Raw genomic sequence first — 26,543 nt, forward strand, 5'->3', positions numbered from 1 at the left:
CAGAGTATCCTATTGGCGACGCCATTGATATGTCGTATATAACACTAAGTAAGTGTTCAACAACCAACCTGTTCTAGTTGGTATCAGTTTATAAATATGAACTATCTGCTCATATGTAAATTATATTTAATTTGCATATCACTAGTTTATTTATTTTTATTTTTTTTAAGGGGAGTAGAAAAAATATTTGTGGATGCATTTTCAGCAACCTAGAAACTTTCGGTTCTCCTATTTTGTCCCTCAGTCCTCATCTCAAACAAATGAGCGATGTTTCTGACAAAGAGGGAAGAAAACGCTGTATATTCGGTCGACAGTTTTGTTCAAGTAGGAGCTAGAGATGACTTAATTCTCTTTCCATACTGTTCTTGTTACCATGTCACTAATAAGGGTGTTGGAGGTAAACATTTTCCTTGGCTGATGTTATCCGCCTGATAATCAGGGACCCAAACCTTGGAGTAGCTTTCAAAGAGGATTTCCTATCAGCAGGTGCACAGTACCGAAGCTTCTGAATTGCCACTCAGTGAATGGAGTCTAGAAGTCTTTTTTCTTTATTAATTCTTTCTTCCCTATTCTCTCTCTCTCTCCCCCCCGTGCCCTACTTTTAATAACTCTGTTGATTTCTTTCACAAACCTATGAAAAATTCCAGCAAACAAATCAAGAGAAAACCCAGAACCACAGCTTCCAATGTAGACCCCCACTACAAGGTCTTCCCTTCTAATATCAGGTGTCTACATTCCAATTTTCCAGAGGTTGGAATGCAATTGCGGGAGACCAAACTTGACCTGTTCTTCTCGTCTGAAACTGGCATTAATTCAACTCCTTCATTAGCCAATTTCTCCATCAAACGCTATTCTAACTTCATATTCAAACCTGACTATCAAGATCACCGTGAACATGGAATATGTGCCTACATCAAGGATATCTTCCTCTGTGGCAGAAACATCTCCAAAGAAGACCTCAAATTTCCCTACATGGGCTTTACAGTGGCGCTTATTCACAGTACAGCATTTATATTTGCCCTCTACTGTCCTTACCATGATGGAGTTGCTAACTTTGAGAGTATCGCTAAGCAAATTGATCATACTCTGTCTGCTCATCCCTCAACCAACATTCACCTCTGTGGAGATGTCAATGTTCACAATGTTGAATGGTTAGTTCACTCAAATAAAATGAATGACAAAGGTAGCGTTTGTTATGATTTCTCCCTCTTTTATGACCTAACTCAGATTGTAAACAAACCTACTCAGGACAATTTATAAGTCTTTTAGATCTTTTTCTAACATGTCCTGAACTGTGCTCATCCTCAGTTCTGTCTTCACTAGGATCTTACAATCACTCAGTTATTTCAATAAGGATAGAAACAAAGTATAACAAAACTTCAAATATGGAACAGTGTACTGATACTCAATGGCTAACAGGAAGAGTTTCCGAACATTCATATCAGAATGACCCCTATGCTGTATGTTTAAAAAGAATGTGTCTGATATAGCATCTGATGTAACTGATTGATTAACTGCAAACAGCTATATACCTTTAAAAAAATGTCCAACAGAAACCGAACAGCCAGCCTTGGTGCACAGAAACTACTACTTCAATTTCTGTAAACATAATACATGTTTTCAAACAAAAGTCGCCTATAGAACTGCCAGCAATCACTGCAAAAGGATTATAGAAAACGCGAGTGTCATATGCTCAGTCCATCAAATCCGAACAGAGGCTTGGTTTCTCATAAGACTCATAAGTTTGGGTGAATGACAAGGTCCTAAATAAATGTATGTCCTCTATTCTGACCATCATCGACTGAGGTGATACGGTAAGCATCTGACAAAACCACACTTTTTCAGCAAACCTCCCAAATTTCCTCCTAAAACTGAAAATAATGAGCAACATCAACATGTCTGTTCATGATATTGCCACACTCATCAAGAACCTTGATACCAGTAAAGCAACTGGTCTTGATAATATTCTAGTTATAGTATTCAAAAAGCTGCAACTAGAACTAGTATCCATTCTCGCTAATCTGTTCGATCGATGCCTAAAGGAGAAATGCTTCCCAACAACCTCATTAGTTTGCCTAATATTTAAAAATAAAGAAGCTCAGTCTTCTGCATCTCAGTACAGACTAATTAGTCTTCTGTGTGTCATTAGTAAGTTGCTTGAATTCGTATTAAATAGAGAAATTATCAACCACCTCAACAAAAACAATCTACTCAGTGACAAGCAATATGATTCCCATCCGGCAAGATCTACAGCTGATGTACTGACATAGGATCAGCAAATCTATCGCTGGGGATTTTCTCTCAAGAGTAATAGTTCTAGACATATCAAAGGCATTTGATATAGAGTTTGGCATAAATGTCTACTTCACAAGATTTCCAACTATGGGATATATTTAAACGTCTTCTCAACCATTGAATCTTTTCTTTCTAATAGGTTTATACAAGTAGTCATCGATGAGTACAAGTCCAAAACTCAAAGTATCAATACTGGTGTGCCTTCGGGATTCATTTTATTTATTCCATTTAAATTAGTTTAGTGTAAGTAAAGATAACCAGCAATAGTTATACCTATTTACAATGTCTCCCCACGGGACAGAGTTAGACACCAGGGGCGTTTTTTAACGTGGAGAAAAGGTACAAAAATAAAAATTGTCTCAGTCGTGGAGGATTTCTCCTCCACTGAAAGAGAATGAGAAATAGAAGTGCCGCATCTGAAGAACAGATACTACACTTTGATCTTGGCCAAAATCTAAAGAGTTCTTAGTCAAGAGAGATCATTTACAATCAATGAGGAAGCTTATCATTCAAGCACTATCATGTTTGAATATATGATTAAGTGGCAGTTTTAGTCATTTAGAACAGTTTTTAAGCTTCACTGCTCATTTTTTGACAAAATTTCAAAAAATCATTAGAGTTTATAGATCACCTCAGCTATATGTGAAAAAAAATGTTCAATTTTCGTTCAGTAAAACAAAAGTTATGATGAATTTTCTGGTGTTCAAAATCATAAAAAAATATAAGGAGGTGGGCGACGTTTTTTATTACTGATTTCCATAGCAACCACGTCACTTCAGTGACTACTGTTGCTACTAATTCACTAATGAAAGCATGAAAGGGAGATAATTGGGGGATTTTACTGAAAGCAGACGAGTGCCGTATATTGTTATTACATATGTGTTTATGGGGATAAAAAATAAGACTGTAATTAAACAAAGAACAAGTGAATTTATTGCAAACCTGGAAAAATCATGGATTACAATAGAAAAACACGAGCATGAAAAGTAATATGGTTAAGCTTTAACATGGAAAAGTAAAGGACTAATTGTTACAACTGGAAAAGATAAGGACAACATATTCTAGTAAAAAATATAATAAATTAATAACTTAAAATATTGCAGCATTAAGATTTTTAAAAAATTCAATTATTCCTTATATAATCAATTCTTAATGCTGCAATATTTTAAGTTATAAATTTATTATATTTTTTACTAGAATATGTTGTCCTTATCTTTCCCAGTTGTAACAATTAGTCCTTTACTTTTCCATGTTTAAGCTTAACCATATTACTTTTCATGCTCGCATTTTTTTATTGTAATTACTATGTTTATTTTTACAAATCATTTTAATATTTCCCAAGATATTCCTGACTTCCTACAGCTGTGGTAAAAGCTACACCTCTTTATGGTTACTGAATTAAGCACACAATGCAAATTTTAATACAATTTTCCAAATTAGTATGCTATTAAAAATGGAAATATAAATTTTTAAAGTTTGGTACTAATATTTTTCATTTGTTGTACATAAAATAATTGATTAATGCAAGTTTTGTGTTTTAGAAAATATTTGATTTTCAAACAATTATTTTATAATCTTTGCATTTGTCATTTTACAGGATTTCTTTACAAGACAAGTGATCTGATGGTATCCGATTTTTCCCTCTCTCATTACAAAGCAAAAAATTTAGACATGTTAAAACTTATTACAAAGCCAATAACAAAAATGATCGTTCAGGTAAGAATCAAATTATTTTCATCATTTGTTTTTTGTCTTTCCATCTGTAACACTTCCCATCCAATGAAAGTTAATTAAAAGAAATATAATATTCAAATGAGTTTAAAAAGTGTTATAATCGAAACTTTACGTTGTGAAAACTTTACGTCGCGAGAATTTTACGTCACGAAAACTTTACGTTGCGAAAACTGTATGTTGTAAAAACTTTACGTTGCAAAAACATAACGTTGCGAAAATTTACGTTCGAAAACTACTAAAAAAGATTTTTTAAGTTTGATTTTTGGAAGTTCTTAATATCTTCAAATATTTATGTTTGCTTTAACTCGTTATTCATGATTTTAATGTTTATATTAACCATGTTTTGTGAATATTTTAGCTTTAATATTTTTAGCAACCGTAACTTTAGATAACTCTCCCAGACATGTAGCTGCCATTTTGTGTATTATATTCTCTTGGGCCGACACATGACAAGGGTCAGAACAAATGAAAGAAAAAGTACAATAATTAAGAGTTGAATTTTATATATAGATAGATATGTATGTATGTATATTTATAAAAAATGCAGAAGATTGTGACCAACGTCTGCCCATTACATGTATCGTTCCTGTCGGACATGTATTGTTTTTTTACTTATGTTTAACTTTATTTATGTGTTGTTGTTGTTCATCATCATCATCATCATCATCATCATCATCATCAAAGAGACCTGGCGTCAGTAAAAACAGTTTTTCTAAGATGAACTTTTTTTAACAGAAGATTGTGACCAAGGTATCAATTCTGTCGGACATGTATTGTTTTTGTTTATGTATTAATTTATTTAAATTAATTTAATTGTTCCCATCATCACCATTGTCATCGTGGCTGCTGAGGAGTTCTACCGTTTTGGACGTTCCTTTGGTTTGAGATTTATTCAGACACCACAACTCATGACCACCTGTTTTATGTGTTGGGTTTGTTTTTATTTATTGTTGGGACTCTGATGAACAGCGTATGTCTGGCACCATATAACTAGACCCCTACTGCCTTGTGGGCCAATATTCTTTAACCAAAGGCTAAGGGTGAGGTAACCCTGATAGAAACCTCCAGAGAAACTTAGGTCCTGTCAGCTGCGGTATGTATGACCCACCGATGTGTGGAATTTGCTCTGGTGTCCAGCAACCTAATTCCCAGACATGGATTGAATAGCATTGGGGTAGAGAGGGCTCCAGTAAGCCGTGATAAAGGCAACCCCTCTAGGAGAAGCTAATCTCTGATTTAAAAAAACATAAAGCTGAAGACCAGTACCCGCATTAAGCTGGTCTGCAGTTTGACTTGTTGCTAACTATCTTTCTCTTGCTTGTTGCTGGATCTCAATATTTTGAACCGAGAGAGGGACTTAGCTGTTGTACAAAGCTAAAACTCTTCAATAACATGTTTGTACAGATACTCCCTCAGACCTTTGTTTATAAAAAAAAAAAGTCCTATGGCAATGGAAAAGTTTGGACCCGTGTTGGCCTGACAGGCTGGAAGCATGTAATAACTGATCTGTCATCATTATATGTATGTATGGATGTGTGTATGCATATTTATATATGTATATGTGTATGTATATATATATGTGTATGTTTTATATATATATATATGTGTGTGTATGTATATGTTTGTGTGTGTATATGTATGTACATATGTGTATGTATATGTATGGGTGTATGTACGTATGTAGTGTATATATGTATATGTGTGTGAATGTATGTGTATATGTGTATGTATACCAATGACCATCTTCAATGTCATGTCTGCTTGAGGGTGTGCAAGTCGCTGGCAGGATTAAAAAGTCATTTTCAAGCACATGGACTTTCAGTGACTGAGGGAGTGGCACTCATCTGACAAGACATTGTAATCATCAATCATCTAATATATAAATCTCACTATATCTGTGTGTTTCTGTTTTTCAAATTGTATCTCCTCTTAGACGGGAGGTCGCTTGACGGCGTGCAGTAGCTCAAAAGATTGCATATTGGGTGCAGAATTTTAGTAGAGGTATTTAATCGGTTAAAACAATTGCTAAGGGGTTCAAAAAAGGGATTCAATTTTAAAATAAATGACACCTTGACGAGCATAGCGCCATGGCGTCCTTATGCGCACGATCTGTAACAGACATTTATTCAGTAAATTCACAAGGGTTTGCAGGCGGTTATCTCTTTGGTGCAGTGGTTGGTGTCATCGATTACTAACACCAGTGTTGCGGTTTCGAGCTCTACCATTTTCTTTTTTTTTTTTTAACATTCTGATATTCGTGACTTTTAAATGTTACATAATAATAATACAAGAAGACTTATATAAAAAAATACAGAAAAACTGTGTTTGTTATACATAACGAAAATTTCATATTCCAAATATATATGGTATATTATATATCAGCTTATTTGTTACATTCCAATAATCACGTAAATAGATCAAGTAATGGAATTTTGTATTGAATTCACTCCTAGACTAATTAACCGATCATTATGAATTTTATTTGTGTATATGTTTGTCTATTTCTATGTATTGGATTCACTCTTAAACTAAAATTAAACTTAAATTAACCGATCATTATTAATTTTAAGGATATGTATATATTTATATATTTGTATGTATTGGATTCACTCTTAAACTAATTAACCGATCATTATTAATTTTAATTATGTGTATATTATTAAACTTAAATTAACCGATCATTATTAATTTTAAGGATATGTATATATTTATATATTTGTATGTATTGGATTCACTCTTAAACTAATTAACCGATCATTATTAATTTTAATTATGTGTATATTATTATATATTTCTATATATTGGATTCACTCCTAAACTAATTAACCGATCATTATTAATTTTAATTATGTGTATATTATTATATATTTCTATGTATTAAATTCACTCTTAAAGTAATTAATCGATCATTATTAATTTTAAGGATGTGTATATGTTTATATATATGTATGTATTGGATTCACTCCTAAACTAACTAATCGATCATTATTAATTTTAATTATGTGTATACGATTATATATTTTTGTATCTTGGATCCACTTCAAAACTAAATAACCGATCATTATGAATTATATGTAATGTATATGGTTGTATATGTCTATAGATGTCATATTTCAACAATCACATACAATGGTCACTTTATTAACATATTTATGTGTACAAGAAATACTATCAAAGTAATAAGGTACTTGTGCAGTATAGTATTGACATGAAAAAACAAAGAATATCTTACCTGTGATGTAGATAAGTTATTAAAACCGTAAATCCCATTTAATATTGGAGTAGTATGACTTACATATGAAAAATAATGTGCTTCTTTACTATAGCACACAGATTAAAAAACAAATTCTTATCCCTGACATACAGAAAATTAAGCGCAACAGAAAATTTTATAAAATATTGAGTGCTTTCATTTTTAAATTAGAAAAAGGTAATTCTACAGTATCTTACACAAGAAATAAGGTATTTGTGCAGTATCCTACCCAAGAAATAAGGTACTTGTGCAGTATAGTACCCATATGAAAAACAAAGGAAATCTCACTCATGATGTACATAAAAGTAATCAAAAGCGAAAATCATGTAATGCATTCGAGTTGTATGACATTTCTATAAGAAATAATATAATATAATAAGGTTCTTCTTTCTGATGTAAAAACTTTCATCTGTGACACACGGAAAAATTACCACAACAAAAAATTATGTAAAATTATCGAGTAGTTTCATCTATATCTTAGTAATGACGTACTTGTACATTATCCTACCCAAGAAATAAGGTACTTGTGCAGTATAGTACTCATATAAAAAAAACAAAGAAAATCTTACCTGTGACGCGCATAAAAGTTATTGAAACCAAAAATCATGTAATATATTCAGGCAGTATGACTTTTAAATGAGAAAAAAGGTGCTTCTTCACTCTTCACTCTGATGTAAAAACAAACATACAGAAAATTTAGCAAAACAGAAAATTATGTAAATTATTTTAAATATGTGTTGTATATTGTCCTAGGTAAGGACATTTTTCATATACATGCTGTAAATTTCATGTTCTAGGGGAGATATAATTATTTCATACATATAATACCCGTCGTGGGATAGGTAAAGTATTCTTTTGCTCAAGATGGCAAATGATACATAGATATCAAAAATTCCTCTATCCTAAGAATAATAGGTATGTTCAAGATTTTTCTCATTGTCTTATACGGTCCCAAGCAACGCCGGATGGTCTTGCTAGTCATGTATATTTTATGGGAATCTATTCTCATTCAATCACCTTTTATACCAAACCTTTTATTTATGAAGCTTAATATAACTACAGAGCATATAGAAATAAATGACCAAAGTCTATAGTCAGAAATTTAAAGATGCTGTCTATCTTACCATTTATTGAATTTTCAAATATCGCATAACTTAAAAAAACACAATTGCAACTTCGCTTCCAATTTTTTGGATTTTCTTATTATGACCATTTTCCTTTATCTTCTTTTAAAGTTGATGAATTCATTTTCTTCTGATGAGTTAAGGGACAGAATAAATTTTTAAAAATTGTCAATAATAATTGAATAATTGAATGATTCTACACCACGAAACAGGTGCTGTCAAGAATTGAACATTTCAACATGCTTAAAAACTAATCGATAAGATGGACAACATCTTGAAATTTAGAATATAGACTTCTGCATATATATATATGGATGTATATGTAAGTAGGGTAGGTGTGTGTTTCATTATATATATAATGAAAAGTTATTGTGTATGTATGTACCTATGCATTTATATTTTTGTATATGTGTTGTCATATGTGCTGTTATGTACATATGCATGTACATGTATTTATGTATATGTATTTATATGCAGTTATTAGTTTATGTGTTTGAATGGAGCATGTGGATACTGGCCAATTCCACACAAGTTATCGCTTTATTCACCTTTAACTTTTTTAAAAAGTCTATCAGAACTTTAAATACACTTTCTAATCTATTAGATATATACATCTTCATAATAAGTTCCTAGCCCCTACTTAAGAAGCAATTTTAATTATGGCTTTCTATTCCATTTAATAATTAGCTTCAATCCTACAACTCCTGCTGATAACTTCATCATGTCATTACCTGTCTAGTTTGGTTCGACCTCTCTTTTGTCTTAAATTTTATATTACTATCACATCATTTTATCACATTGTCTTTTCTGCCCTTAAAGTAGCCCAATCATCGCTGATTGTTATTGACTTCATTTGTAGCTTCAAATCAACCTCAACAGCAGTGTGTTAAAAACGCTCCATTTCTTCATTCTCCCAATAATTTATCTTTCTTTTTATATCTTGGACTAACTTTCTCTCCTTGTATTCATTTGTGAATTATTTCACGGAATTCTGTCTTTTGGATGACCTCGAAGCATCTTCCATTTACAGGATGCCTTTGGATTTTTTACATTTTTTACTTTTACTAGGTTTTTGAATTTTACCATCCTTCGATCTTCCACTCAGCATTCAAACATCCATTTATGTGAAATAATCTTTCATTTTTCCCTCTATTTCCTCTGCTTCACTGTTTTTTACTTTTATGCATGTTCTATACCTTATTTGCAGCTTCATTAAATACTTTGCAAGCAAAAGCTGATTTTGCATTTTGCTAACTCCTCTCCTCTGATGTATTTCTTTTGAAACTCTGCTGACTAAGGACAATCCACTTCATTCATGTTTTCTTTTTGAAAAATAAATGTGTTTGTAACTCTTGCTAAAGTGTTTATCAACATACTTTATTAATTCTTTGTTTATATATACGAGGGGCATGCAATAAGTAATGCCACTCCCAGTTGTCTGATCTAGCTGATATTTTGCATGTACAATGATTTATATCTCTACAGGTTATGTGGCAAATTACAGCTCTGAACTAATTGTGGTTTCTGTTTTACAGTCAGGTGTGAAATGGAGCCTGTTGAATGTCGAGCAGTGACCCAGTTTTTGTATTTGAAAGGATGCACACCACAGGAGACTTTTGATGAAATGAAAGAAACTTATGGTAATAATGCCCTATCATATGACCTTGTAAAACGCTGGCATCGTGAATTCAAACATGGCCGGAAGTCTGTGGAAACAGCTCCCAGACCTGGTCGCCGCCCCTTCTGCCATTGATGAGGCATCTGTCCATCAAGTTGAGGCTGCCATTTTGGAAGATCGGTGCATTACTATTCACCAAATAGCCCAAGATGTCAAGATTAGTACAGGGTCTGTGGAAACTATCACTATCATTCATGATATGATATGATATGCATAAGGTGTCTGCCAGATGGATTCCCAGGTTGCTCACACCATTCCAGAAGCGAGAACGCGTCAAGTGCTTGAGGATGAATTTGGAGATGTGCCAAGAAGATGAGACAAAGTTTTTCAAAAGACTGATTACACAGGATGAAACCTGGGTCCATCATTATGATCCAGAAACCAAAGCCCAGTCAATGCAGTGGAAGCACTTGGACTCACCCTCTCCAAAGAAGGCAAGGGTGCAGCCCTCCGCTGGCAAGGTCATGCTCACAGTCTTCTGGGACCAGAACGGAGTAGTGATGACAGATTTCTTGGCAAAGGGTACCACAATTACAAGAGCCTATTATGCTTCACTTTTGGGGAAATTAAGGGAAGCTATCAAAATCAATCGGCGAAGCAAGATCAGCAAAGGTACCCTCTTCCTGCAGGACAATGCTCCGATCTACAACTCGCATGTCACCAGATCGGAAGCACGGGCGTGTGGTTATGAAATCTCCCCCATCCTCCCTACTCTCCTGACTTTGCACCCTCTGATTTTCACCTCTTCCCAGTCATGAAGTTGTTTTTGAAAGGAAAGCGTTTCTCAGATGATGCAGCCTTGATTTCTGAAGTCATGTCGGGGTTGGAGGACCAACCTTGGGTGTTCTACAAAAACTCTCCAGAGCTGCATCTGCAGATGGGAGAAATGCATAACTCTGGATGGTTCCTATGTAGAGAAAGACTAATAACTGTGCCAAGTTTCGTTGCTCTACTGCTATGGGAAGTGGGTCAGGGGTATTACTTATTGCACGCCCCTCGTATATATATATATATATATATATATATATATATATATATATATATATGATAAAACTAAAATCTTGTTAGATTAAGTAAATCTCTAAAATTAATGCGAGATGGCTTTTTAAAAATCGTTAATTGAATTGTCTCCCTTTGACTGTCGATTAAAAATGTTATGTTGGTCAAACATTCAAATACAATAGATTTATAATGGTGCCTTTGAAAACTTAGATGAGATAACATTAATTTATTTTATATACAATTAGGTTTTTAAATATATATCTGCATTTTATAAATATTTAGTAAATTAACTAACAATTTAACCTTACATTAAAAATGAACAATACAAAAAACTAAAATGACCGCACATAAAAAGGGTATTAAATGTGGTTTAAAAAAAAGTAAGTTGCTAGTTTCGTATCGATAACCTACATAAACCCATTTTATATATAACCCTAGTTAACATATTACAGGTAATAAATATGATATTAATATCATATAAATAATCTCTTTGTAGACTTAAACATTTAGAACATCTTTAACTCAAACATTAACTAAGGACTATACTTAATTCCAAGATGGTAATCAAGGTAAACACACAATGCTGAATCTTCTATTTAATTCCATTTTTTTGGACACTAGGTTGTCATTCATAATTGTTTCTAAGCAAAACAATTCTATTTTTTCTGCAGAGTATGAGCATGAAAAAATTTGATATTGACATAATAATAATTTGATTTGTTTCTGCGTAACGAAACAAATCTGTAAAAAATGTGCTGAAATTTTGAAATACTGAAAGAATTTGGTAAGAAAAATAAATATTTTGAACTCCAAATATAATTATAATGTTATTAGAGAGAGAGATACATTAATTTTCATATAGTTTGTCACAAATAAACATACAAGGAATATATGAAACATGTAAGAAGGTACTTGATATGACATGATATCCAAAATTGAGAAACCTAGATTAATATTGAATGAAGAATTAATTTTCCTAATGACAGATGTTGTTGCGGCTGAGAGAAAGAAAATATATGAAAAATAGATAAGTAAATAATGTATAGGCAGGGATAAAATGTGTCATATTGGATGAGATATTAAAACAGTTATATTGTATTGAAATGTGCGGAGATATATATTGTTCTTATAACTGGATCAGATAAACGTATAAATTGTATGTATTATTTGTTTAGCCAAACGATATGATATCAACGTATAAACTGAGTCATGTTGTATCAGAGAGTTATCACACGGGTATATATTACAGTTCATATTTACATAAGGTATTATTTTTGTATAAGAAGAATAATATATATTCATACCTTCTTTCTTCATAGAATTCTTTTATCTTCACTGCTGAGCTCCGTGACAAAACATGAAACGGCCAACACCATCACCAATTGAGACATCTGTTCTCTCTTTTTTTGTGAAATCACAGAACAACACTTTATATTTTTAAAATATTAATTTATTTCAGTTGTCTCAAATGGTCTTCACAAAGAGTCTGCTTTTCTTGTCTACATGTTTATTCTACCCAGCCACACTTCCTGGCCGTCTGTTCACTCTCATGACCAAGCTCCAACTCTTCCGTCTGTTCACTCTCGTGATCAAACTCCAACTTCCCTCGACTGACTGAAACTCCCGACCTCTTGACCTCAGTTCCATTACATCATCATTCAAAAAGCACATGTATCCCTAACGTGTGACCTTTCCATGTCTGCCTGCCCAAGGTTATTTTGTTTATATTCAACCTAGCTAATTTATGTAAACATCCTCAGCTAAATCCCATTGCTACACTTTATTCTATAAACAATAAATAACTCCCAATATAAACTATTTTAAGAATATCATTGAATAGATAAATATATAGACAGATAGATCGATAATAATTAACTTTAAACAATGTTAATTATTTAACATAAATACAATTTACATTTAAGTCAAACCATTTTAGGAGTTCTTTTTTTTTTTTTTTTCTTCTTTTTTTACATAGGCATCACCACTTATCAAGGCAAAGAGGCCACTCGAGGATAAGGGTTAAAGCGTGTACAGTAGAAATGGGACAATATAGTAACCGTTAGTAATAGAGATTCGGTAAATTTGTTAACTTATATGGAACGGCTCATCAAAAACTTGTTTACGTTAGACTTGAAGACAACCATATTGTAGTCAGCTGGAAAGCAGAAAAACGGAAGACAATTCCATAGGCGTGCAGTTCTAAGAAAGAAGCTTTGCTTATGGAATCTACGCTTAGGTTTAGGCACAGGTAAAGAGTGGGGGAAACTAGTGATAGTGTTTTCTGCTAGACGGGTGTTTCTTGTGAAAGTTTGGTGAGGGGGGACCATAGAATGGAGCTCAGCCGAGCACCTGCCATGAAAATAACGATAAAGCAGAGACAAACTTTAAAAAAAAAATATTACAAAATTCCTAACTTAAAGTTCTCTGTGACTGCAATGAGAAAGTGCCTGATAGAATACGGTATCAAGTTTTGTGAAAGCCATGTCAAGATGGCCAACCACTTGAAGTTCAGCCAAAGGCTTATGAGACCTGAGCAGAAAAGAGTATAATATTTAGTTTTATATTCTTCACATCTACCTAGAATTAGATATGTTTTACTTCTGGAGCAAAAAAATGCATTTTCTTCATTGGTTAGTATATTTTAAAGGAGATAACTGGTATAAAATTTGATTATAGTTCTAGAACTAACAATCACTTCAATCCTAGAAAGTTTGCCACAGCTGAAACAAACTGACAAGTGAGAAATGAAAAAATGGTGACATACACATTTAAAAAATGGGGAAAACAACACGTATTTAAAAATTATAAATTGAAATATATATGGCGACCATTTCATTTGCCATTGATAAACGAGAGGAAAACAGTTCTAAAACAAATTACTTTACAAAACCTTTAAAAAGAGGCTTATTATGTTGATGAAAAAAAATGGTTTCTTGCGACTCTTTCAATATTCGTTGTTATTATTTTTAAAGTAGCAATACACATAGACCGATAAAATCACAGATTTAAAGGAGGTTATGTTAAAATCGTCATATTTCAAAAACCAAAGCACCTTAAGTCCTCAAAATATGACGGTTTTGTTTGGAAATGAATATACTTTCAAATAAATTAATAAATGATAATGCACATTATATATTTTTAGAGTTTTAAGCAAATAAAATGATAAAAACCTGAACACCATAAAACTGTGTTTTAGTAATGACCCCCTCCCTGATTTGTAAATGGTGGTACTGCGTTTGTGTTAGGAATTTTTTCATGAAATTTGAAAATTAACAAGAAGAGATGTCACATTTAATAGATTCGGATGTCTGAAATTCTTTTGATTACTCATTTTTTTTGTTGTGTTAAAAAAAGACTTCAATATGACAGGTATTGAAAATTAAAAAAAAAGTGTTCTTCAGACACCCACTGTTAAATAAATCAATCTTTTTATTATTTTTATCTGTTAAAAGTAAAATTGTAACTTTCTTTCTCTTGAGGTAGTGAGCAATTTAATATCATGATACCTGCAAATAAATCATTCTATTTTTAAAAAGTATCTAAAAACTTAAACTGTCTGTAATAGCACCAACAATAATATCAGTGATAGCATGGGTGTAAACAAACGGTTTTTTGTTAATTATTTATTCCAGAACAAATTAAAATTTAAAAAAATGAAAATCTATATATCTATAAAAGTGAAATTGTCTGTCTGTGTACATTTTCCTACTAAATAACTCTGTCAATTTTCAGTCTACAGACTCGAGACTTGACATAAGGGTGAGTGAGATTAGAGAAAATCTTTTGAATCAGTTTTCAGACAAATTTGGCTGTGAAGGGATCAAAGTTCAACGATTTGACCTTTGAAAACTCTACCAAACTCCTCTGTCAATTTTGGGTTTAAACACTTGAAATTTTAGATGTAGGTTATCTGGACATGAGTCAAACTTTTTAATTTGATTTAAGCTCAAAACAATAAATGTTAAAGGGTCAAAACTGGAGTCAAAGTTTAAAAAAAATTTTACCTCTGCGGTCTCTACCAAATTACTCAGACAATTTTTGATCTAACATTTGAAATTTTACATAAAGTGTATTCAGACATAGGGCAAGCTTTTTAATTGGTTTTTGGCTAAAAATTTGGCTTCCAATGGGTCAAAGTTAAAAAGATTTTACCTTTGTGGTCTCTAGCAAACTATTCAGCCAATTTTGGGTCTAAACATTTGAAATTTTACATAAAGGGTATTCAGATATGCAGCAAGCTTTTTAATCAGTTTTGGGGTAAAAATTTGGCTGCCAAGAAGTCAAAGTTGAAAGAGTTGACCTTTGCAGACTCTATCAAACTTCTCCACCAATTTTGGGTTTAAACACTTGAAATTTTAGATGTAGTCAAACTTTTTAATACATATATACATATGCACATAAAGTTATGAACAGTACATAGGGCCCAAGCTAAGTCGAGCTGAACTGCTAGTATGAATATAAAAAAAAATGTTCTTACATATTTAGTTGGAGCTATTTTGTTATCAGAACATAATTAGCTTAATTAGACCTATTCAGTTATCAGAATATGATTAATTAATTAAAGCAATCTCAACCAGTCCGGCGTTATTTCTAGTTAGATTTTAAAAGTATTTATATGGTTGAAAAGACAAAAAAATAAGCTTTGTAAATATTTAACTTGTGTGCACTTTTATCCATTGTATTAGTTTTTAACAGTGAATTAAACTGTTTTGTTTAAAAAAAAAATGTGAAAGTACCTCCCCTCATCCCAATACTTTTTTCCCCCGTCTTTTTTACAATTTTTTTCAGCGGATTATAATCAAATAGACACTAATCTACCCAATTATAAAAAACAATGTAAAATCAATATTTAAATATTTGTAGAGGGTGCTCAGTTTCTAGTTAAGTTTCTATTTACTTGCTTCCCCATGAGGAGATTAGATGCAAGGTCGGTTTTTAATGTAGGGAAAATCCAGCTCCCCCAAAAGGGGCAATCTGGATAGAAACAAACATAAAATTGTCTCAGTCATGAAGGATTTCTCCTTCACTGACAGAGGACAAAAAAGGCGAAGTGTAGCATCAAAATACTACACTGTGATCTTGGCCCAAAGTCCAGATAGAGAAATAAAAAAGTCTTAAACTAGGAAGTTTAACAAAATAATGTGTCACTCTGACAAAAAATGTAATTGGAAATAAAAACAAATTTATCCAAAATTTGTGAATGATTTGTCAGCTTTAGCAAAAAGTGTTTAATATTTAAAATAGGTAAGCAAAAAATACTTAGTAGTTTTTCAAACATCATTTTTTCTGTTAGTAGTGTCACTTGTTTTAAATGAAATTTATTTTTGTCTGTTTGTTGTAATTCTTGTAAAGTCTCATTCCTCATTTACGTAAGTTTACATGTTTAGAAGTAATTTGATGTTCAAAATCTAAGGCATAACATTTTCAAGCCGATAATTATGACCCACTAATATGGGTGTCAAACGCCCTTTTAAAAAAAGACTTCCTTAATCCTCCCTTTAACCCTAGGTATAAGTGGCAAGCCTACTCCTTCTAAAACCTTCTTTAGCCCTAACAATAACGCTAAGTCCAAGTGGCAGGCTCCTCACCAAACAAAATTCTTCGGTAAGCTACATATGTGTCTAAAAAAAAAAAAAAGATCCTTCCTTAAAGAAAAGTGCACAATTTATCTCCCATAAAAAATAAATTGGTCAACTGTCCTACAACTCTAAAATGGTCTTAAAATGATGAATTATTTTACATTAAATTCATGTAAAACCAACCCCCACTCTAAATTCTAAAATTATTTATGTTTTGTTTCTATCAAGTCTTCAAGCTGTTCACACATAATTTCCCTAAACTCTATTATTAACCCAAAGTCAGAGTGGCAACCTCTCCGCCCTCTCATAATTGCACAAAAAAACCTCTTAAAACCACACATAGTAGTCTTTAGAAAAAAAAAGGTGCACAGTATTTATCTTCCATGGGGGGAAAAAATGGTTAACTGCCCTAAAATGCTAGAATGGCTCAAAATGGGGAATCATTTTACATTAAATTCTAAAATAATGCTTGTTTATCTTTCATTAAAGTTTTTCAAGATGTTCACACATAATTGCCTACAATTAAGGTAAAATCACATATTTTGGAGAGGTGGTCAGATGGGGAGTAACGGAAGGTATTAATTTACAATAATACCAAATATTAGAAAAGTAGAAAAGTGCCCAGGAATGAACGTTTTTGGCCAATTTTTCAATATTTGTCGTCCAATCTTCAAAATGATACCGATCTTGTTAAAATCTGTCCCCTCTGTTGAAAGTTTTTGCGAGACATACAGACATATATACATACATACATTCATACATACATTTAAAAAGACGAGTGAGATTTATATGATTGATTAGCGGAGGTGCTTGGATGTTTGGAGGTGTGTGTGTTCTTTTTTTGGGGGGGGGGGTAGATAACAAAAAAAAGTTTTGGTAGGTAGGTAGGATCGAACCAGAAAGAAGCCTTGAGGCAAAGGTGGAAAATAAAGTTTGAAAAAAACCTGACATGTTACCCAATCGGCCAGCAAGGGAAAGTAACAGAAAAACGTTTGAATTTATTTAAGGATTAAAAACTCAATTGACAGGTGCGTGAATGAGGTTAAATAGAAATCCCACAGTTAAATTTTACTGCGAGGCAGTTTTTTTGGGTTTGTTTATCCAACTTTCGCTGGTTTTGTTTCCCCAAGGAAAGTTGTTGGGGGGAAGGCAGCTCTTCATAAAAAAGGAATTGTCCAAATTGAATAGTAATTGTCTGATATAAGGGGATTGTTTCCACTGCATTAATCAAAGTTTTATTGCTTTCTGGACGTTTCCAGCACAAAAGCTAGAATAATTCCTTCGCTTCAGATTAATTGTTCTTTTATACAAAAAAAGCCAAATGCACACAAGGGCACCGAAATAACTAGAATTTTGTAAAAGTCGATGTAAATAAATCTAGACGGTATATAAATAGTTCTAAGAAATAGTGCCCCCCCCCTCAAAAAAGCCTTTGCCAGACATACAAAAAATGTGTACACATTTTGCCTTATAGATAACCAGTGAAAATTTATGCATTTAAATTTTTAGTATTTTCATGTGTTTTGCATGAGGCAACTCATCAATGTTAATGAATATTGGATAGTCTTTCTCATGACCACGTTTGCGTAATACACCAAGCAATTTTGTTAGTTACACACATGAGGGTTAAAATTCAATGGTGTACTTAATGAAAGAGAAACAAAATTGAAACACTAAATACAACTCATAATATTTCAAAACTTTCTTTTCTGGTTGAATATGTGATTTTTGCAAGAAAACACAGAAACAAAAGAATATCAAATGTTAATTTTTCATTTTTAAAAGATTTTTTTTTTTTTTTTTAATAATTTTACAGTTGGATAAAAAAGTCATCGAAGGAATTGCAGCTGGTAAGACTGAATGGAATGATAAGAGGATTCTTAAAGTAAGTAAAAATCATTTTTAGAATTTCTATAATAAATCTTCTTGTTTGTCATATCTGATCTTATCAATCTTATGTTCTTATTATTAACTAGCGGGGGGTGGGGGGTACCCGGCGTTGCCTGGGTGTGTATTGGGGGCGGGGTCACAAAAAAAAAACAATGTTAAACTTCTTTTAAAAAATCGGAAAAAAAACAAAACTGCCCAGCATCGCCCGTGTGGTAAAAGAAAAAAAGTTTTGGTAGGTAGCTAGGATCAAACCTGGAATCTTGAGGCAAAAGTAGAAAAAAATCCTGACATGTAACCCACTCACCCACCATGGCTTTCACAAAACTTGATACTGTATTCTATCAGGCACTTTCGCAACATTTTGCTGCAGGGCTGTTTTTTTTTTTTTTGTTTGTTTTTTTTTTTTTTCTTTCCCCAACTTTGGCTGTTTATTTTCCCAAGATGCTGGGGGAAACCATATAAACAGAAGAGTGTCCCAATAAATAGCAATTGTCTGATATAAGTAATACGTAGTAATCTTTCGCGGACAATTTAAAATTAGATGGAAATGAATTTTTTAAAAATTGCAGATAATTTCGGAAAGACAATTGTTTTTTTGTATTTTTTTGTTGGTGAATATCAATAATACACTACCGCAGGACGTGCCTTTAAAATATTAATTTTCATAGAATTTCGGGTGTGTTATAAACAAATATTACATTCAAAATTGGGGCAAATAGTTTTTAAGATATGGAAGAAAGCATCAACACACGTTTTTGTTTTTTTTAGCAATTTCATGTTTTTTGTTGTTTTTTTTATAAAATTCATTTTTTTTTTATATAAAGTTCATGGGTTTCTTTTTTTGTTTCATTAGCTGAATATTTTAATAGAATGTAAATTTCTTAAAGAGAAAAAAATATTTGAAAATTGACTTACCACAGTGCGCAGTAGTAGCTTAAATTAAATATAACGCTGTATTTAAGAGATAGCAAAATAATTGTTTTTGTTTTAATTTTCTGAAGACCTTAACCGCAAACCACCACTTAGCATGCGTAGTTCTAATGTTATTCCAATGATATTCTTTTTGAAATTTCAAAAGAAGCTGACTACTGTCAAAGTTTTTCAAAATAATACCATGTGATCAATTTCATTTTAGAGATATTTCTTTCAAAGGCCTTCATTTAAAAAAGAAAAAAAAGTATATTGTTCTATTAATGTTTTACTGTTTAAATAATTTGACTTTGCTCGTTTTATTTTAAGAAAATATTAGTTGAATAGACATTTTTCATTCACTATTAGAAGAGTTTTCGGTAAAAAAAAAAAAAAAAAAACAGTCGCCAAAAAGATAAGCGTTTTTTTTATTTTTAGTCGCCAACTGGAAAAATCACTCGCATATGCAAGTGATTTACTCGAAATGTAGAGCCCTGCATGCTAAATGGCCATTGACTGTATGTCTTTTATAACCTTTTGATTGACTCGCCACATTCCTCACCTGTCTAACTGGTTGAGGGAAGTCGTTTGTTTCTGATAACCTAATTACGTCACAGGGTTATATGATAGGAATAGTTTGCTCATCATGATTGTTCACTTCCAAACTTTGTTTTCCAACAAAAAATTATGCTTTCTTCAATAAATGATTTTCAAGAATTAATAACCTGCGAAACAGAAAAGAACTTATATCAGGCTGGAACGAAACGTAAAATGTGCAGCATCATCACTAAACATTTCCTGATGAATAATGACTAGATAATAATGAATAGATACTAATGAATAGATAATAATAAATACATAATGATGAATAGATAATGATAAATAGATAATAATGAATAGATAATAATGAATCGATAATAATGAATAGATAATAACGAATAGATAATGATGAATAGATAATGATGAATAGATAATAATGAATAGATAATAATGAATAAAAAATGATGAATAGATAATGATGAATAAATAATAATGAATAGATAATGATGAATAGATAATGATGAATAGATAGTAATGAATAGATAATAATGAATAGATAATGATGAATAGATAATAATGAATAGATATTGATGAATAGATAATGATGAATAGATAATAATAAATAGATAATGATGAATAGATAATGATGAATTGATAATTATAAATAGATAATAATGAATAGATAATGATGAATAGATAATGATGAATAGATAATGATGAATTGATAATTATGAATAGATAATAATGAATAGATAATAATGAACGGATACTAATGAATAGATAATAATGAATAGATAATTATGAATAGATAATAATGAATAGATAATGATGAATAGATAATGATGAATAGATAATAATGAATAGATAATGATGAATAGATAATGATGAATAGATAATAATTAATAGATAATGATGAATAGATAATGATGAATAGATAATAATGAATAGATAATAATTAATAGATAATTATGAATAGATAATAATGAATAGATAATGATGAATAGATAATGATGAATTGATAATTATGAATAGATAATACAGAATTGATAATGATGATTAGATAATGATGAATAGATAATGATGAATAGATAATGATGAATAGATAATAATGAATAGATAATGATGAATAGATAATAATGAATAGATAACGATGAATAGATAATAATGAATAGATACTGATGAATAGATAATGATGAATAGATAATGATGAATAGATAATTATGAATAGATAATGATGAATAGATAATGATGAATTGATAATTATGAATAGATAATACAGAATTGATAATGATGAATAGATAATGATGAATAGATAATGATGAATAGATAATGATGAATAGATAATGATGAATAGATAATAATGAATAGATAATGATGAATAGATAATAATGAATAGATAATAATGAATAGATACTGATGAATAGATACTGATGAATAGATAATGATGAATAGATAATAATGAATTGATAATAATGAATTGATAATAATGAATAGATAATGATGAATAGATAATGATGAATAGAGAGTGATGAATAGATAATGATGAATAGATAATGATGAATAGATAATGATGAATAGATAATGATGAATAAGTAATGATGAATAGATAATGATGAATAGATAATGATGAATTGATAATGATGAATTGATAATGATGAATAGATAATAATGAATAGATAATGATGAATTGATAATAATGAATATATACTGATGAATAGATAATGATGAATAGATAATGACAAATAGATAATGATGAATTGATAATGATGAATAGATAATGATGAATAGTTAATGATGAATAGATAATAATGAATAGATAATAACGAATAGATAATGATGCATAGATAATAATGAATAGATAATGATTAATAGATAATAATGAATAGATAATGATGAATAGATAATGATGTATAGATAATAATGAATAGATAATGAATAGATAATGAATAGATAATGATGAATAGATAATAATGAAGAGATAATAATGAATAGATAATGATGATTAGATAATAATGAATAGATAATGATGAATAGATAATAATGAATAGATAATAATAAATAGATAATGATGAATAGATAATGATGAATAGATAATAATGAATAGATAATGATAAATAGATAATGATGAATAGATAATAATGAATAGATAATGATGAATTAATAATAATCAATAAATAATAATGAATAGATAATGATAAATAGATAATAATGAATAGAAATGAATAGATAATAATGAATAGATAATGATGAATAGATAATGATGAATTAATAATAATGAATAGATAATGATCAATAGATAATAATGAATAGATAATGATGAATAGATAATAATGAATAGATAATGATGAATAGATAATAATGAATAAATACTGATGAATAGATAATAATGAATTGAAAATTATGAATTGATAATTATACATAGATAATAATGAATAGATAATGATGGATAGATAATGACGGATTGATAATAATGAATAGATTATAATGAATAGATAATAATGAATAGATAATGATGAATAGATAATGATGAATTGATAATAATGAATAGATAATGATGAATAGATAATGATGAATAGATAATAATGAATAGATAATAACAAATACATAATGATGAATAGATTATGATGAATAGATAATAATGAATAGATAATGATGAATAGATAATAATGAATAGATAATAATGAATCGATAATGATGAATAGATAATGATGAATAGATAATAATGAATAGATAATGATGAATACATAATGATGAATAGATAATAAAGAATAGATAATGATGAATAGATAATGGTGAATATGTAATGATGAATAGATAATGATGAATAGATAATGATTAATTGATAATTATGAATAGATAATAATGAATAGATAATGATGAATAGATAATGATGAATAGATAATGATGAATAGATAATGATGAATAGATAATAATGAATAGATAATAATTAATAGATAATAATGAATAGATAATGATGAATAGATAATGATGTATAGATAATAATGAATAGATAATGATGAATAGATAATGATGAATAGATAATAATGAATAGATAATGATGAAAAGATAATAATGAATAGATACTGATGAATAGATAATGATGAATAGATAATAATGAATAGATAATGATGAATAGAAAATGATGAATAGATAATAATGAATAGATAATGATGAATTGATAATTATAAATAGATAATAATAAATAGATAATGATGAATAGATAATGATGAATAGATAATGATGAATTGATAATTATGAATAGATAATAATGAACAGATACTAATGAATAGATAATAATGAATAGATAATGATGAATAGATAATAATGAATAGATTATAATGAATAGATAATGATGAATAGATAATAATGAATAGATAATGATGAATTGATAATAATGAATAGATTATGATGAATAGATAATAATGAATAGATAATGATGAATTGATAATAATGAATAGATTATGATGAATAGATAATGATGAATAGATAATAATGAATAGATAATCATTAATAGATAATGATGAATAGATAATGATGAATTGATAATTATGAATAGATAATACAGAATTGATAATGATGAATAGATAATAATGAATAGATAATGATGAATAGATAATAATGAATAGATAATAATGAATAGATAATTATGAATAGATAATGATGAATAGATAATGATGAATAGATAATGATGAATAGATAATAATGAATAGATACTGATGAATAGATAATGATGAATAGATAATAATGAATTGATAATTATGAATAGATAATAATGAATAGATAATGATGAAAAGATAGTGATGAATAGATAATAATGAATTGATAATGATGAATAGATAATAATGAATAGATAATGATAAATTGATAATAATGAATGGATCATAATGAATAGATAATGATGAATAGATAATGATGAATAAGTAATGATGAATAGATAATAATGAATAGATAATGATGAATTTATAATGATGAATTGATAATGATGAATAGATAATAATGAATACATAATGATGAATAGATAATGATGAATTGATAATAATGAATATATAATGATGAATAGATAATAATGAATTGATAATGATGAATAGATAATGATGAATAGATAATGATGAATTGATAATGATGAATAGATAATGATGAATAGTTAATGATGAATAGATAATAATGAATAGATAATAATGAATAGATAATGATGAATAGATAATAATGAATAGATAATAATGAATATATAATGATGAAGAGATAATGATGAATAGATAATGATGAATAGATAATGATGTATAGATAATAATGAATAGATAATGATGAATAGATAATAATGAATAGATAATAATGAATAGATAATGATGAATAGATAATGATGAATAGATAATGATAAATAGATAATGATGATTAGATAAGAATGAATAGATAATGATGAATAGATAATGATAAATAGATAATGATGAATAGATAATGATGAATAGATCATGATGAATAGATAATGATGAATAGATAATAATGAATAGATAATAATGAATAGATAATGATAAATAGATAATGATAAATAGATAATGATAAATAGATAATAATGAATAGATAATGATGAATTAATAATAATGAATAGATAATGATGAATAGATAATGATGAATAGATAATAATGAATAATAATTAATAGATAATGATAAATAGATAATAATGAATAGATAATGATGAATTGATAATGATGAATAGATAATGATGAATTAATAATAATGAACAGATAATAATGAGTAGATGATGATGAATAGATAATAATGAATAAATAATGATGAATGGATAATAATTTATTGATAATTATGAATAGATAATGATGAATAGATAATAATTAATAGATAATGATGAATAGATAATAATGAATAGATAATGATGAATAGATAATAATGAATAGATAATGATGAATAGATAATAATGAATAGATAATGATAAATAGATGATAATGAATAGATAATGATGAATAGATAATAATGAATAGATACTGATGAATAGATAATAATGAATTAAAAATTATGAATTGATAATTATGCATAGATAATAATGAATAGATAATAATGAATAGCTTAGTATTAATAGATAATGATGAATAGATAATGATGTATTGAGATTAATTAATAGATTATAATGAATACATAATGATGAATAGATAATAATGAATAGATAATGATGAATAGATAATAATGAATAGATAATGATGAATAGATAATGAATAATAGATAATGATGAATAGATAATAATGCATTGATAATGATGAATTGATAATGATGGATAGATAATGATGAATAGATAACGATGAATGGATAATGATGAATAGATAATGATGAATAGATAATAATGAATAGATAAAATGAATAGATAATGATGAATAAACTATGAATAGATAATAATGAATAGATAATAATGAATAGATAATAATGAATTGATAATAATGAATTGATAATGATGAATAGATAATGATGAATTGATAATAATGAAAAGATAATGATGAATAGATAATGATGAATAGATAATGATGAATAGATAATGATGAATAGATAATGATTAATAGATAATGATTAATAGATAATAATGAATAATAATGATGAATAGATAATGGTGACTAGATAATGATGAATAGATTATGATGAATAGATTATAATGAATAGATAATGATGAGTACATAATAATTAATAGATAATAATTAATAGATAATATTCAATAGATAATAATGAATAGATAATGATGAATAGATAATGATGAATAGATAATAATTAATAGATAATGATGAATAGATAATGATAATATATAATCATGAAATGATAATGATGGATGGATAATGATGAATTGATAATAATGAATAGATAATGATGAATAGATAATGATGAATAGATAATAATGAATAGATAATAATTAATAGATAATGATTAATAGATAATGATTAATAGATAATGATTAATAGATAATAATGAATAGATAATAATGAATAGATAATGATGAATAGATAATAATGAATAGATAATGATGAATAGAAATAATAATAGATAATAATGAATAGATAATGATGAATAGATAATCATGAATAGATAATGATGAATTGATAATAATGAATAGATAATAATGAATACATAATGATGAATTGATATTAATGAATAGATAATGATGACTAGATAATGATGACTAGATAATGATGAATTGATAATAATGAATAGATAATAATGAATAGATAATGATTAATAGATAATAAAGAATAGATAATGATGAATAAACGATGAATAGATAATAATGAATAGATAATGATGAATAGATAATAATGAATAAATAATAATGAATAGATGATAATGAACAGATAATGATGAATAGATAATGATGATTAGATAATGATGAATTGATAATTATGAATAGATAATACAGAATTTATAATGATGAATAGATAATGATGAATAGATAATAATGAATAGATAATGATTAATAGATAATAATGAATAGATAATAATTAATAGATAATAATGAATAGATAATGATGAATAGATAATAATGAATAGAT

At 29.0% G+C, this 26,543-nt stretch overlaps 1 protein-coding gene across 1 annotated transcript in view; it reads left to right on the top strand.

Moving 5' to 3' along the window:
• Nucleotides 1-26,543, top strand: part of LOC145259881 (sodium-dependent phosphate transport protein 2A-like) — a 287,103-nt gene that overhangs the window by 202,545 nt on the left and 58,015 nt on the right. The window contains exons 6-7 of the mRNA XM_080117759.1: nucleotides 3,893-4,011; nucleotides 18,482-18,550. Of these exons, the coding sequence (XP_079973885.1) occupies nucleotides 3,893-4,011; nucleotides 18,482-18,550 (188 nt within the window). The remainder of the gene's footprint in view (nucleotides 1-3,892; nucleotides 4,012-18,481; nucleotides 18,551-26,543) is intronic.

Source organism: Euprymna scolopes, chromosome 35 (assembly GCF_053919585.1).
Source record: "Euprymna scolopes isolate OS-2025 chromosome 35, ASM5391958v1, whole genome shotgun sequence".
Classification (NCBI taxonomy): domain Eukaryota; kingdom Metazoa; phylum Mollusca; class Cephalopoda; order Sepiida; family Sepiolidae; genus Euprymna; species Euprymna scolopes.